General features: G+C 32.4%; 1 protein-coding gene across 19 annotated transcripts in view; it reads left to right on the top strand.

Annotated features, from left to right (window-relative positions):
- tai (basic helix-loop-helix family member taiman) overlaps nucleotides 1-16,356 on the top strand; it is a 693,988-nt gene that overhangs the window by 392,802 nt on the left and 284,830 nt on the right. For 11 of the 19 annotated variants that reach the window (XR_013004949.1, XM_076399164.1, XM_076399163.1 and 8 more), the window contains exon 1: nucleotides 10,848-11,474. The exons of 6 other annotated variants lie outside the window; for them this stretch is intronic. Coding sequence is in view for 10 of the 13 variants with exons in the window: in XM_076399164.1 (XP_076255279.1) it covers nucleotides 11,389-11,474 (86 nt within the window). In the remaining 3 variants the exon portion in view is untranslated. Of the gene's footprint in view, nucleotides 1-10,847; nucleotides 11,475-16,356 lie in introns of those variants that run through there. 2 more of the 19 variants (XM_076399155.1, XM_076399156.1) reach the window with 2 other exon arrangements.

Raw genomic sequence — 16,356 nt, 5'->3', positions numbered from 1 at the left:
AGAAAGCATCCTATATGATTTTTATTTTCAAAATTGTATTGATGAAAGAGCAATAAAACTATTATCGGTGATGAGACATATGAATGGCAAAAATATATTACAGATATAAGTGAAATTTAACAAAAACAAAATTAATCAAAGAAATCACCGCCTAAACGTACTCAAAATATTTAGAACGGAAATATAATTTCTCCATCCGCGCATTTAACAAAAATTATACCTTCAGATTATCATTTGTATCTATACCTGCAGTTGTCTTTACGTAGAAATATTCGCTCAGAAAATTAGAACATATCAAGCACTGCCTTGATTTGCTTAAAACTATACAAATTTTGCAAACTTTTCTGAAAACTTACACAAATCAATAATAAGAAAATCATAACAAACAATTAGAAAAAAATAAAAATCGTGTTAAGAAGTATAAATATAATATCGACTATCAGAAAAACAAAATGGTCCCAACAAAATGAGGTTTCGCAGATAGAAGACTAATTTGGTGGCGAATAAGGGTACGATGAGTAACGATTTATTTACATTCATGACTAATATAATTGTTGGAAAAAACACCCATCAATCGAATAGCTGACGATTATAAATTAAATTATATTTGACACAAATATGCCTACACGTTAGGCAGATGTGTTGGATAATATAGACGGCCCTGTTTTACACCATCTAAATCTTCCTTAATTCACTAAAGCGACCAAAATAATGACAATGACCAGAAATTGAACTGCCAGAAATTTTATGAAATTTTTTGTTTATTTTTATATGTAAGAATGTTAAAAGTAATCTTCGCCGTGCTAGTAATGAACCAAGTTGCTTTCAAAGATACTATCCACGTTTCAAAAATATCCAAGAGATTGACGTAACCATAAATCAATAACGGACAAAACAAAATATATAGCTTGATACATAATCATTATTCTGAGTTATTCTATTTTTTATTACCCCATTTAGGTTCAAATATTTTATTTCTTTTTTATAGACCAGTACATTTTTTTAACACAAACAACTAATCAATTTGTTGACGGACTTACAGTAAACTAACGCCATCTAATATAATTTATTTATAAATAGAGTTTAACTCAAAAGTAAGCTTTATATATATATATATATATATATATATATATATATATATATATATATATATATATATATGTATATATGTATATTTCATTCGTGTTACGAATACTCATTCAAGTTCTATAACCCTTTAGGCTTTAATTTACACAGATTTTCTTGTATCGTACTCCTTCAAACTGATGTGTGGAAGTGTGAGAGGATTTGTCAAATTAATTTTGAAAATCGAGCCAATGCTCGCCAAGGAAGATATCGTCTCTCCGCGATTTTACGACAAGTTTTTAAAAACAGATATGACGTTCGATATACAAACTCCTTGACCGATCTGATGTTGGCTGATGATAGCGCTATATTCTCAGGTATAGATATTGAGACTTGTAACATTCTGCATGATATGGTTCGCGCTCCAGAGCCATATTACTTGAGAATTATTGAAGGAAAAAGAAGTTGGAGCTTGTACAGGAGTTCAAGTGTTAATGAAGTATTGATGATGATGATGATGCGTATAAAAATGATAATAGGTGCAGCAAACCAAAGTTTCTAATCCTTATGAGTTGGTGTAGAAATTAAAAATAATGATTCAGAAATGCTTTAATTAGACATTTAAATTTTTATTAGTGTCAAAATATTATATGAAGTTGGAGCAAATGAAGTGGTTCCCGGCTATAAAAGACCACCACGACAACGCCTAGCTCTCTTTTTATATTCTCTACCCTCTTGTAACAGTACACTTCCACACAGTACCACTTCCACAGCGCTACCTTACTTTCTAACCTAATATCCTGTCCATTCTCCCGTCGACCACATGTATCAGTTTAAGTCGAAATAAACAAGTATTTTCTTCAATCAGTGTTTTTAGTTCTCATGAGAATTCCGTCCAAAAATAGTAGTGAGTGTTTCCTACATTTTTATCACTACATAGTATAAAACAAAGTCGCCTTTTCTGTCCCTATATCCCTATGTGCGCTTAAATCTTTAAAACTACGCAACGGATTTTGATGCGGTTTTTTTCAGTAGATAGAGTGATTCAAGAGGAAGGTTTATATGTATAATACATGCATAATATACTAAGGCAACATTGCTAATTTTAGAGGTTTCTAACGTGATGTCGTAAATTAACCTATTTTTTTAGGCTTATTTAGCAATTAGCAAAAACGCTGCCTAACCCTACGAGTTAGATCATATTAATGTACTACAGTATTGTACACCATAAAAAGGTCTACAAAAAAGTCCGCGATGGTATATGTTTATCTTTTAGGGATAACCCACATTAACCATTTTTATTGTTTACTTTTTACCTGAGAAAATGGCTTATTTACGAAGCTATTTTAAGCAATACGGCATTAATCCTTATCGAATTAAGTACCTTAAATACAGTGTGCAATTAATATAGATCAATATGGTTCCTTACAGCATGTAAATTAAACAAATATTTTCGGAGATATTACAAATTTAAAATTTGCGTTTAAAAAAGTGTAATGTAATAAAAATTGTATGAATTTAGATATTCCAAAGATACCAGGAAATCTTCATAGTAAGTATAGGGGAAGAGGAATTGTTTTACTCCAAATTTAATGCGTGCAGGCCAAGGGCAGTAATGAATGAACCAAAAATACTGGATCGATTTTAATCATGTTTTCATTGAGTGACATAGGCATATATATTTTATGCCCGTGCAAAGTCGGAGCGGGCCGCTATGTTTTTATATACAACGTTCATATTTTTTCTGTAGTGTATTTAATTTAGTATCAGCATTGCACCCGTGCGAAGCCGGGGCGGGTCGCTAGTTAATGATAATTTTTCAGTGAATCTGAATTATAACGCGTTTGAAATATCAACGGTTCATGAAAAGCGGATCACGTACGACAATAATATGTAAAAAGATCATGGTCAAAGCGTGGAGTGAAGAAGAAAGGTCCGAGTTGCATTTTTACTAATAAATATTTATTGCCAATCAAAATACTTATAAGCTTCTAGTCTAGTTTTTAAACAGAACTAAAGTGTTTGTTAAGCGTTAGCAACATTTTATTTGAAATATTTTAAAAGTGAGGCACGAAATTCGACGTCACAGTTTAAGTTAAAGCTTAATGTAGCACCGAACCGATAATATCCTTCAAAGAACAAGCACAATCGTCAGAGAATAAGCTCATAGCTAATACGAATAGCTCATTGTCTAACAATACCGAACGCTTTTACATTACGGTGCTTAGATTAACAATGTACTCACATAATTAATTCTTGCACTTGTACGTTTTAATCGCTTAATTAGATCACGATTGTTTCGAACGATAAAATTCCTTTTTGATATTTATTGGAATTGAACTGAACAATATTAAATCGTAACGAAACTGAAAGCAATTATAAATGTCAGGTTAGAACGTAACTTTATATATGAAATACAATGCATTTCAGAAAACCGTTGAACTAATTTGTCATTTTGCTTATGGTGTGATATTTATAATTCACTTTCACGAGTACAAATTAGTTTTGTCCATTTTGTATAAAAAAAAAGAAATGGCACTACATACGAGGGTTGGTCCGGAAATAATGTTTCCATCAATTTTCCAAAGGGATAACTTTGTTTATTCTCATAGAAATATACATCTTTGAAAAAAATAAACTTTGCTCTATTTTCTAATTTGGTCAGAATCGGCATATTTTTTTCCTACGCATTTTTGTAGACGAAATTATATATCCCAATGTCGTGGAACTCCGCCACCATCCCATTGAAACATTTCACTTCTTCTTTACTTCATCGTCGTTTGGCGTGTCGAGCTTTGGCTATTCAACTGTTGCTTTAACTTAGGGAACAAACACTAACTCTGACGATCACGAGGCACAAGGTCGGTACTATCAAGGCACACGACAGTCCGCTCAAATTGTGACCATAGTTCCTGATGAGAAATGACGTCAGGCTTTGGACGAATCTCGAGAAATGTTGAAAAATCGACAATGAGAACCTCCATCACTGTGAGCTGCTGAATCGGTATTGTCAGATTTCGCCTCTTACCTTCCCGTGCAGCTGAAGCTCTTTGGGAACTTTCATCGACCCTGGTATTTTAGTCAAAATACAGTCAATACCTAGATAATACTTTACCATCTTCCTGGCAGCATACGAAGGCAACATGAAAGCAACTTTTAATTCTTCATACTATGTAAGAGGGACGTTCTCAACATTTAAACCCATTTCTACTGGAGTTCTGCACGGTCATTATATATATGACTATGTCTTTATATCTGTACCTAGATCTATGTAAAAACTACAAGTAACGTCAATTGGATCTACAAATGAGCTAGAGATATGCCAATAATAGATCCATGTCAATTTTGTCAGCAATTTAAAATTAGAACTTATATTTTTTTTCATTCCTTCTTCTATACTCTCATTTCTCACAATATTTAGTAGGGCTTAATTAGGTCGAAGGGCATTAAGGATTGAATGAAATCTTTGAATGGGGTATCTTTGAGTCTATGCATTCTTTTATGAAAGATACTCTCACGGTGTTCTCTAGGTATATACCACACTTACGAGGTGTGTCGGTTATTAAAAAATTACTAACCGGATTTTGTAACCATTTCACTAGCCATATGTATACAAGATTATGATTTGATATATATATATATATATATATATATATATATATATATATATATATATATATATATATATATATATACTAGCGACCCGCCCCGGCTTCGCACGGGTGCAATGCTGATACTAAATTAAATACACTACAGAAAAAATATGAACGTTGTATATAAAAAAATAGCGGCCCGCTCCTACTTTGCACGGGCATAAAATATATATGCCTATGTCACTCAATGAAAACATGATTAAAATCGATCCAGTATTTTTGGTTCATTCATTACTGCCCTTGGCCTGCACGCATTAAATTTGGAGTAAAACAATTCCTCTTCCCCTATACTTACTATGAAGATTTCCTGCTATCTTTGGAATATCTAAATTCATACAATTTTTTTTACATTACACATTTTTAAACGCAAATTTTAAATTTGTAATATCTCCGAAAATATTTGTTTAATTTACATGCTGTAAGGAACCATATTGATCTATATTAATTGCACACTGTATTTAAGGTACTTAATTCGATAAGGATTAATGTCGTATTGCTTAAAATAGCTTCGTAAATAAGCCATTTTCTCACGTAAAAAGTAAACAAAAAAATGGTTAATGTGGGTTATCCCTAAAAGATAAACATATACCATCGCGGACTTTTTTGTAGACCTTTTTATGGTGTACAATACTGTAGTACATTAATTTGATCTAACTCGTAGGGTTAGGCAGCGTTTTTGCTAATTGCTAAATAAGCCTAAAAAATAGGTTAATCACGTTAGAAACCTCTAAAATTAGCAATGTTGCCTTAGTATATTATGCATGTATTATACATATAAACCTTCCTCTTGAATCACTCTATCTATTGAAAAAAAACGCATCAAAATCCGTTGCGTAGTTTTAAAGATTTAAGCGCACATAGGGATATAGGGACAGAAAAGGCGACTTTGTTTTATACTATGTAGTGATATATATATATATATATATATATATATATATATATATATATATATATATATATATATATGTATATATATATATATATATATATATATATATATATGTATATATATATATATATATATATATATATATACATATATATATATATATATATATATATATATATATATATGTATATATATATATATATATATATATATATGTATATATATATATATATATATATATATATATATATATATAATCATTTTATAAGTAAGTAACATTATGGATAATAATAATTCTTTTAAAAATGTTGGCTTTGGTCACAATACTATGCTCTGTATCTGTGGGGCCAAATTGGTCTCGCATATTCTGATTTCTTGAAACCTGAAGAAACACTCATTACCGATCACTTCCAACAATAAATGTTGAATTTAAACTGTCATGTCAAATGTCACTAAGTCAAATAAGAATCACTGGGAAATTTTATCACATCCGCCGTACTCTCTCATCCTGGCTCCGTCCGACTACCGCCTTTTCGTATCGATGGGGTACGGACTTCGCCGATTCCGAAGAATTTTAAAAGTGGCTCGATGAATGGTTTAGCTCAAAGCAGAAATCGTTTTTTAATTACATCTTGCATTAGATACGTTCAGTACAATTATAGTTTACAAATTAATTTATTTACTCTTCAGTAAATTAATAGACAAGGACAAGGCGACTACGGGATTAATACATCAGTATGTATTTCCCAAATTAGAATGAATCTAACTACTTAAACTAAAGTTAAGAGTACATTCTAAACGAGTTCGTTGGTTTGCTTCAATCTTCTGATTTCCTTCGTGTTGTCCATTAGCTGTATTGCTTCCACATTACTGTGATTTAGCAACCTTCTTTCATATTTTAAGGTGACATCTTGCATCACTTCGTGATCCATTTAATTCCGAGGTCATCGTGCAGCTCTTCTTTGGTTTCGTAGCGATAAGCATTGTTAATTAATTTTAGCTGGATATCTTAGTGCAAACCCATATTTGCACTCCATAACTCCAAATTGGTATTATGATTGACCAATCTCTTTGAGTTTAGGTTAAAATGAGGGTATCTTCCGACTGACCAATACAGTTGCTTGACTTTGAGTCTAATCTACTCTGTTTTTTGTCTAAAATGAGATTGTTCTTTTGAATATCATCCATAAATTACCCAAAAAATGGGCAAAATGTGTATAGACAAATGGGTAATAATTAATATTACAATAATTATTAACTATTCATTGTAAAATAACATGTTTTTAAGCGAAAGAAACATGTTAATGAAACCCTAAATATGGATAATTATATAAAATTGCGTCGGATTATTAGGGAGCATTGTCTTCGATTGCCTCACAAACAAAAATACCACCTCGTGCAATACCCATATTTGTCTACTTCCTCCGTTCGATAACGAAGTTGAAAATGCAGCCCAATACATCATCCCGCTGTTTGCCCGGTGACTTGCACTTATCTTTATTTGACCGCGCCAACAAAGAGGCATTCACGAGGCAACTTTGGTCGCTCGTCGGAGAGGAGGGAAAAAAATGCCGAACACAATCGATATGCCAAGTCAATGGCCGGGATCGCGATGGGTTTAATCTCTGCCAATTTCGTCATAACCTTGTGCAGCTAAAATCACGGAAATATATTGCGATTGTCTGCGACTGACTCGACTCCATCGGTTCGGAGTACGTTCCCAGCTTATTGAATCTTTACTGTAGGGATGTCGGCCGCTGAAAAAATATCGATACTGTAATAAATATAGATATATTGATTTCGAAGCAACAATAACGTCGGTAATTTACAAACAATTTATCGTTATGTTTAAGATACAAAATATATATATCAACCCAAAAAATATCAATATTCTCTAATGATTTTGAAAGGTAGTGATATTTTAATTAAAATTAAGTCCTAAACTAAACATTTAAAATTAAGTATCAATTGTACAGGTTTATTAGAGAGAATTAAGTTTTTTTAATGTTAAAAAAAACATCGTTATATCGATAATTTTTTCGGCTACTTGACAATATACCGTTAAATTTTATAAAAATAACGGATTGAGATTTAACATAAGTTTTTTCAAATTCATTGTTATCGTTTAAGACTATTATTAGGTGTCTAACTTCATTTTTAAAAATTCATTCTTCGAAACTAAAATTCTGTTTTTCTCTTTTCTAAAACTCTTTTCCATACCTCCTACGAGTTAGAGTTCTAGGCGCATTTTTATGTAGTTGCAACCATGTAATATATTTTACTTTCATTAGATTTTCATCAGTAAAGAATACTTACATAGCATATTTACCTTTTACACTAAATTCTTGTGTCTTTCGGTACAGTGTTTCCTATTAAAGGTATTTTAATATCGCTGTGTTTCTCCCTAAATTGTTGTTGTTATAACACTATTTTTATTATCATATTACCATTGGTAAGTGACCTTTGGGTATAATGGTCCCATTATGAAATATTCATGTCTCATCTAAATAAACAAATTGAAATAATAAGTCTTCCTTCATTTTATTATACTCTTTTAAAAATTGTATTATTTTAAAAGCAATATTCGGAAGTTTCATTACACCTCTTCGGTACTCTTCAGACTAACAGTTTCCTCTGAAATAATTTTATTAAATTATGTTTGTACTGAAAAACTACTCACTGTTTTTATACATTTCATATATTTAATCTCTGATATAGCTAACATCAAGCTGATCTTTGGTGAATTCAAGATTATATTTTTAATTTTTTGAGATATTTAAGTGATCGTGTCTATACTAATATTCCGTGTAACACACTAAAATATATTTTCAATAAATATCGCACCAAATTAATATTTAACAGTAAAAAATGCTTACCTCTCTAACGAATTTTAGTCGCAAGAGGGGGCCTCCATTTTTCATTCCTGTTCAAAGTAACTGGTCGAAGACGCAATCTTTTCTTTCAGGATACGGAATTTTTAATCAGAGTTATTACTCAGCAGCGATTTGAAATTTATCAAAACAAGCAAAGCATTAAAACAACGTTTGCCGGTTTATAACCCCTTATCGCTCTTGTTTTGAAGAATTGTGCATACGTTTGATAACCGACGAGTGGCAGGCTAGTTCAGTCACACGTTCAAAGTTATCAAGCAGCATTGTGTGTCTTTTTAACTAAAATAAAATGAGAAGGAATATATTGTCTGATTCTAAAATGAATTTACACATTACGGCAGGCAATACATTAAACATCTTGGTGACGTATGTTCAAAACTTCTTTGTATAGCCTATATACTGTATTCTAAGAAAAGAAACTAATTGTCAAATTAAAATAAGTACATTTTCTGTCATGTTTATTGTGATGTAATGCACGCAATCTAATAGTGATTCTAAATTATTCAGGAATCAGATTCGGTTTTGGATATCTGATATTTTCAGTTGTTGCTCTTAGAGTTTTATTACATCCCTGAATGAATTTTGTTTAATTATTCGGCAACAAAAAAGTATGTTGTAAAACATTGTAGTATTGAAAAGTATATATTTTTACTTGAGTTCCAAATTTGAATAGTAATGAATAAATCCAATATATAAATAAGAAAACAATACATCGCGCCCAAAAGAGTCATCTTCTGGAAAAAAATTCTGTGTATATCTGATCAGAGAGTGCGGAACACTGTAGCCAATAGTTGAACAAATTATACGAGGAATTTTACAAAAAGAGCAGGAAAAGGTCTTGAATTTGTTAAGGGAACCCGCACGCAGCATATTCACCAGACCTGAGGCCAATTGATATCATACATTCTGGTCAATATAGTAAGAATTTATTTATAAAAACTCAAAATCGCGGACAATATGTATAAATTCATCAACTCTCAGCTTGTAAGATTATTTCGTTTGTTAGTGATGAGTAATGGCCCAGAATAAGGGAAGATGATAGAAAATAATAGACAATACTTCCAAGATTAGGTTTTCTGTGGACTATTTTTATATGAAATGAATGTGCTAAATGAATATTTAACCAAGTATCTTGGGAGTTCCTATATGTTTCGAATATGTTATATATTATCGAAACCGTTCTCTAAAGAGATCAACTATATTTATTTTGTTGCGCCGAGAGAAAACTTGTTCTGTCGCCTCCAAATTAGTGTTACCGTTGTTTCGACTCTTCGAACCACAACGTTGTCGCCATATCTGCCAAAGATAATCGCATATAATCGCAATTGTCCAAATCTGGAGGTACTGATGTCGCATCGAAAGAGAACACTTTACGATGGAAGGTCAGTGTGGGGCGCGTACGAACCACACGACAATACAAATCGCGCCTTAATTCGCTATTACCTCTGTACGGTGTTGTCAGATAACCTCCTTTTTCTTGTAATATAAAAAAAAGAAAAAGTAATTCTCCGAACTTAACTTTTACAACAAGTATGTAGTAAACACCAAAAGAATAAGTCGGATATACATAATCCTATATTAAATCATCTTCGTGGGAACTAATTGATTCCCTTTCATTTGTCATTTATAAATAAATTGTTGCTTTTTCAAAAACGGATTACTAGTTGATGTCGCATCGATAGAGAACAGTTTACGATGGAAGGTCAGTGAGGGCACGTACGAATGGCACGAAGTTACAAATCACGCTTTAATTCGGTAATACCGCCGCACAGTGTTGTCAGATATTCCCATTTTTCTTGTAACATAAAAAAGACTAAGTAATCCTTCGAAGGTAACTTCTAAAAAAAGTATCTAGTAAACAGCAAAAGAATGAGTTGGATACACTTAATCCTATATTAATTCATCTTCGTGGGAACTAGTTGATTCCCTTTCATATGTCATTTATAAATAAATTGTTGCTGGTAGAAAAACAGACTAGGAGGAGAAAAACGTGTCACTCTTAGAAAGCGAAACAGGCAACGTGGAAACGAACGTTTATTACGGTTGTCCGGCGGCATTTGATAACTCATCTTCAGTATGTTTTTAATACATCCGTTTTTTGTTGTTTTTTATCGTCTTCCTTTTTCCTCTTCCTACCCGGCATTATCTCGTCTCGACCGGGCCAGGCCGCCAACATCGGACCCGTCAGACTAGCCTCGCCTATCCCCACCGACCCCCCCGTCGGCCGCTCCGCCCCCCAACACACTCTCTCTCTCCGCACACCCGGCAACGTCGCCGACCGCGTCTTCGGCCGCGCTCGTACGTCTTCGCCTGCGTCATCGCGACCTACTAACCTCATTAGCGGACCTCGCGGCGCTGTTGTGGTGTTGGCGCTGGCTGGCCGAAGCGTTGCGAAGCCGACCGATGCCAATGAGTCGGCGATGGTCGCGCAGCGTAGAACGTCGGTTCAGTGTCAACGGCAGGCCGCCGATTCGTTCGTTCGTTCGACCGTCAGTCGTTTGGGAAACTTGACATCGAGGCGATCGCGGCGCACTTGATTTCGTCGGTCGCGGCGTCCTGGCCGTTTACCCGGTGCTTCTTCTTCTTCGAATCGTACTACTCTCCTCGTCTCTTAATGGATTAAAAATATTTCGTCTTTGTTTTTCGACGCAGTGCTAGTGAAATGATGTAGATCCGTCGTGGTGTTAGTGTTGTTGTTTACCGGGGGACCGAACTTTTCGTTCGGTGATGTTGATAGAGTGCGGCTCCAATCGTTAACTTTACCGCTTTTGGATTACTGACCTCGAAAAGTTGATTGATAGCAGTGGCTGTGACGAAGATATTATTGCAGTGACCAAAATGTGTGGCCTAGTCAGTGCGTAACTACTGCGACTGTGATTCTTATTATAGTATGTTGGAACATAGTGCTATGTATCTAAACGTTACACCACCATACGAAGACGACGCGTCTTTTTTTCCAGATTTATATTCTACACGGTGGGTGCCTTAATCACTTTCGTTTGATGTTTGTGATCGTTTACGTTTCACCATATCATTTGCACCAGACTATACTGACATACCACTTGCGAAATCGCGTGATTTATTTTGGATATAACGTTGATAAAGGCAACAAAGTTGTTGTAGCATACATCTTTGGAATGTCATTAGAAGTTATACAATCACAATCACAAAAATATATGTTCGAACACATAATCGGAAAACAATTTTATTTAAACGGATAATCGGTTGTATAGTATTTCACGATAGTTGATGTCTTGAGCTTGAACCAGTTTCATTGACACACATCTGCGTTAAGAATTCGTTTCAAACCGGCGACCGTGTTTCATCATGATCATCGAATATGTTTCTTCTTTTTTTGTTATATAAGTTCGCATTACGTTAATTGTCAAGAAAATGTTTATTCTCCTCTAGTAATTAGAGTGATTCTTATTTTGATTAATTGAGATTGAGAGGTCGGAAATCAATTTATTTCATATCTTGAGTCCATCAACTCGATATTAATCAGATTATTTCGTTTTGAGAACTGAACGAATTAACATATATTTGGGTGTCATATTTCCTGCAAATGTGTAAATAAAATGATAGTTACATAGTTTGAAATATCTCTGCATGAAGAACGCTCACTTGTTTTTTATGAATAAATTTTGAGTCAAAACCGCATTTTTGACCTAGCTTAATTTTAGATGTTATATCAGATAATATTTTTAGTCGTATTTTTGTAGATTTTTGCTTCACATCATTGTAGATTGCATTATTTCTGGAGATGATTTTATTATTGTCGTAGGTTTTCGTGTTGAGTTAGGCCGGATTTTGTTGATTGAATCTTGAATATTTTTATACTTATTTGATATATGTTTTCTAATTCGAACTATGTCTTCGGTAAATAAGAGTTTCCTTAGATTTATATTCTTCACGGTGGGTTCTTTAATCATTTTCGTTTAATGTTTGTGATCGTTTACGTTTCATCGTATCATTTTCACGTTGTTCGCGTAATTTGTTTTAGATACAACGTTGATAAAGACAACAAAGTTGTTGGAACATCCATGTTTCGAATGTCGTTAAATGTTATACAAGCACAATTACAAAATATATGCTAGGACACAAAATCTGAACACAATTTTATTTAAACAGATAATCGGTTGTATAGTGTTTCATGATAGTTGATGTCTTGAGCTTGAACCAGTTTCATTGACACACATCTGCGTTAAGAATTGGTTTCAAACCGGCACCGTGTTTCATCATGATCATCGAATATGTTTCTTCTTTTTTTGTTATATAAGTTCGCATTACGTTAATTGTCAAGAAAATGTTTATTCTCCTCTAGTAATTAGAGTGATTCTTATTTTGATTAATTGAGATTAAGAGGTTGGAAACCAATTTATTTCTGATCTTGAGTCCATCAACTCGATATTAATCAGATTATTTCGTTTTGAGAACTGTTAGCTGAACGAATTAACATATATTTGGTTGTCATATTTCCTACAAATGTGTAAATAAAATGATAGTTACATAGTTTGAAATATCTCTGCATGAAGAACGCTCACTTGTTTTTTATAAATAAATTTTGAGTCAAAACCGCATTTTTGACCTAGCTTAATTTTAGACGTTATATCAGATAATATTTTTAGTCGTATTTTTGTAGATTTTTGCTTCACATCATTGTAGATTGCATTATTTCTGGAGATGATTTTATTATTATCGTAGGTTTTCGTGTTGAGTTAGGCCGGGTTTTGTTGATTGAATCTTGAATATCTTTATACTTATTTGATATATGTTTTCTAATTCGAACTATGTCTTCGGTAAACAAGAGTTTCCAGATTTATATTCTCCACGGTGGGTTCTTTAATCATTTTCGTTTAATGTTTGTGATCGTTTACGTTTCATCGTATCATTTTCACCACACTATAATAGATCGCTTGCGAAATCGCGTAATTTGTTTTAGATACAACGTTGATAAAGACAACAAAGTTGTTGGAACATCCATCTTTCGAATGTCGTTAAATGTTATACAAGCACAATTACAAAATATATGCTAGGACACAAAATCTGAACACAATTTTATTTAAACAGATAATCGGTTGTATAGTGTTTCATGATAGTTGATGTCTTGAGCTTGAACCAGTTTCGTTGACACACATCTGCGTTAAGAATTCGTTTAAAACCGGCGATCGTGTTTCATCATGATCATCGAATATGTTTCTTGTTCTTTTGTTCTATGAACAATTTGATGAGTGGTACAATCATTATATAAGTTCCCATTACGTTAATTGTTAATAAAAATTTTTATTCTCTTCTAGTAATTCGAGTTATTCTTTTTTGGATGAACTGAGATTGGGAGGTGGGAAACCCATTTATTTCTGATCTTGAGTCCATCAACTCGATATTAATCAGATCGTTTCGTTTTGAGATCTGTTAGCTGAACCAATTAACACATATTTGGGTGTCATATTTCCTGCAAATGTGTAAATAGAATGATAGTTACATAGTTTGAAATACCGCTACATGAAGAACGCTCACTCATTTTTTATGAATCAATAGTTTTGAGTCAAAGCCGCATTTTAGACCTAGCTTAATTTTAGACATTATATCAGATCATATTTTTAGTCGTATTTTTGTAGATTTTTGCTTCGTATCATTGTAGATTGCATGTATTTCTGGATATGGTTTTATTATTATCGTAGGTTTTCGTGTTGAGTTAGGCCGGGTTTTGTTGATTGAATCTTGAATATCTTTATACTTATTTGATATATGCTTTCTAATTCGAACTATGTGTTCGATAAATAAGAGTTTTCTGGAACACTCAACATGATCACTTTCTTTATGGATTTTACACCTTAGTTCAGCTCATTGTATTTAGGGAGGGTCAGTGTATTGTTGAACATCAATTAAATAGTCATGTTACTTCTGCTTTTTCATAAGTTTCTAGTTGCTTCTGATATACCACAATGATACATTGTTATAATTCCTAGATATTCCATCAACAAGCTTCAAAATTTACCTATGAGGAACAGTTTTTTGTGGTATTCTTCTAAATTTAATTAATTCCTTAAATTTAGTTGTCTTGTTTATTTATAATGTTGGTTCAAAATCTCCGACCATGTTGTTTAGATAGATGCTACACACTTATTATCATTATAATTTCGAATTTGAATATTTAGTTTTTTTGGGTAAACAAAGAAATATCGAAAGCGCCATAATAATCATTCAATCCGGTCGAGCTTAGTTAAAAATCAGCAAATTAAATCTAGTTATTATATAAACAAAATATTCACACCTTGAGCTAGTTCGGGCTTCGCTATTGTAATTTATAACATCTTTCAAAAAATAGAACGGACTCGTTATTATTGCACATGAACGTATTGTATTTTTGTTGGGTTTCGCCCGATATATTAGTCACAGTGTTGAGCGAAAGGTGTTCGTGGTTGGTTTATTGCTTTTATTCGTTAAAAAAATTAGTGGTAAGGTTTAGATGTAATTTGTATAAAATAATTATACGAGGTATAATCCAGTTTAAACTAGATTTAAATGTATTATTCATTAACACATGTTTTTTATTTGATAAAAGTGGAAGTTGAGTATTTTTCTGACTGATAATCAAGTCAAAATTATAAAATTTTGGACATAAAAGGTGTTCGTAGCCGAGAGTGGCAGGTCAGAGTCAGAACAAGCAATGTCTGATGAATATTATGGTTGAGATAAGACATTTCCAGCATACGGTTTCAACATATCTCTTATTTCAATACTGAAGTTACTGAGATTTATTTTTTATAAGGAAGAACTTACTGAAGTTGTTGTGTTGTACTTGAATCAACACACAAGCAAGACCAGTTCGGTATAAATAAAATACATCAGCATTGATTACCCAAATTGAAATTGAATTAGACTACATAAGCTAGAGTTATGAGTAAGATTTATATTATACAAGTTCGTGTGGTTTGATTCGCTTCAATCTTCTGATTTTCTACGTCTTATTCCGGTAATCGTTGTATTGCTTCCGCACTGCTGTGATTTAGCAACCTTGTTTCATATTTTAAGACGAAATCTTAGATAACTCTAAGAATATATGCAAGTGTTAAAGCGTTTAATATAATAATGATAACAATGAATTATTCAATCATATATATATATATATATATATATATATATATATATATATATATATATATGATTGAACAATAAATAAATATAATATTAGTTTTTGCTGTGTTACTTAGTCATTCATTATTTATTTAATTTATTTAGTTAATTATTTAGTGTGGACTTCTGAATATATTTAAGCAGAATATAGTATGTTATATCATATATAGGTTATTATTATTGAGTTATGACACTATTATATATATCTTACATTAATTAATTGTGGTTCCAATGACCCGGAAAGTTATGTTGTTCGATAAATTGAAATTTTGTATTATATTTTTCTCTATGAGTTCAAGAAAATTACTATTGCTGAAATGATTTCCATGTTTTCCTTTCATGTTCATGTTTCGTGTTATTTGCATGTCCGTGTCCCAATCAAAGTGCTTTTGGAAGCAATTTAAAATTGTAATGGTTTATATATTGTATTTGAGCGAAAATATAAAAAATAAATAGCAGTGCAAAAGCGTTTTTATTTTTTGAAATACTACCGAGAACTGTAGTAACAACTTTAACATAAATTGGAGGGATATAATATATATTTCCATATAAACCCACTTTTGTTGGGGAACTGTTTTGAGATATCTGGAAACTACTCGCTTTTCAGGCGTTGCATTATTCATGGCATCTATTCTCGCTTTTTCTTAGTTACATAAGTTTATTACCTTGCCACTGATTTTGTCCTATAATGCATAGATCTTAACAGAATTAAGTAATAATT

The sequence above is a fragment of the Rhynchophorus ferrugineus genome, unplaced genomic scaffold (assembly GCF_030347505.1).
Source record: "Rhynchophorus ferrugineus isolate W39M unplaced genomic scaffold, kcgeb_rfMv2 rfM3, whole genome shotgun sequence".
Classification (NCBI taxonomy): domain Eukaryota; kingdom Metazoa; phylum Arthropoda; class Insecta; order Coleoptera; family Curculionidae; genus Rhynchophorus; species Rhynchophorus ferrugineus.
Note: the sequence above shows the minus strand (reverse complement) of the source record. Positions and strands in the feature narration are given on the sequence as shown.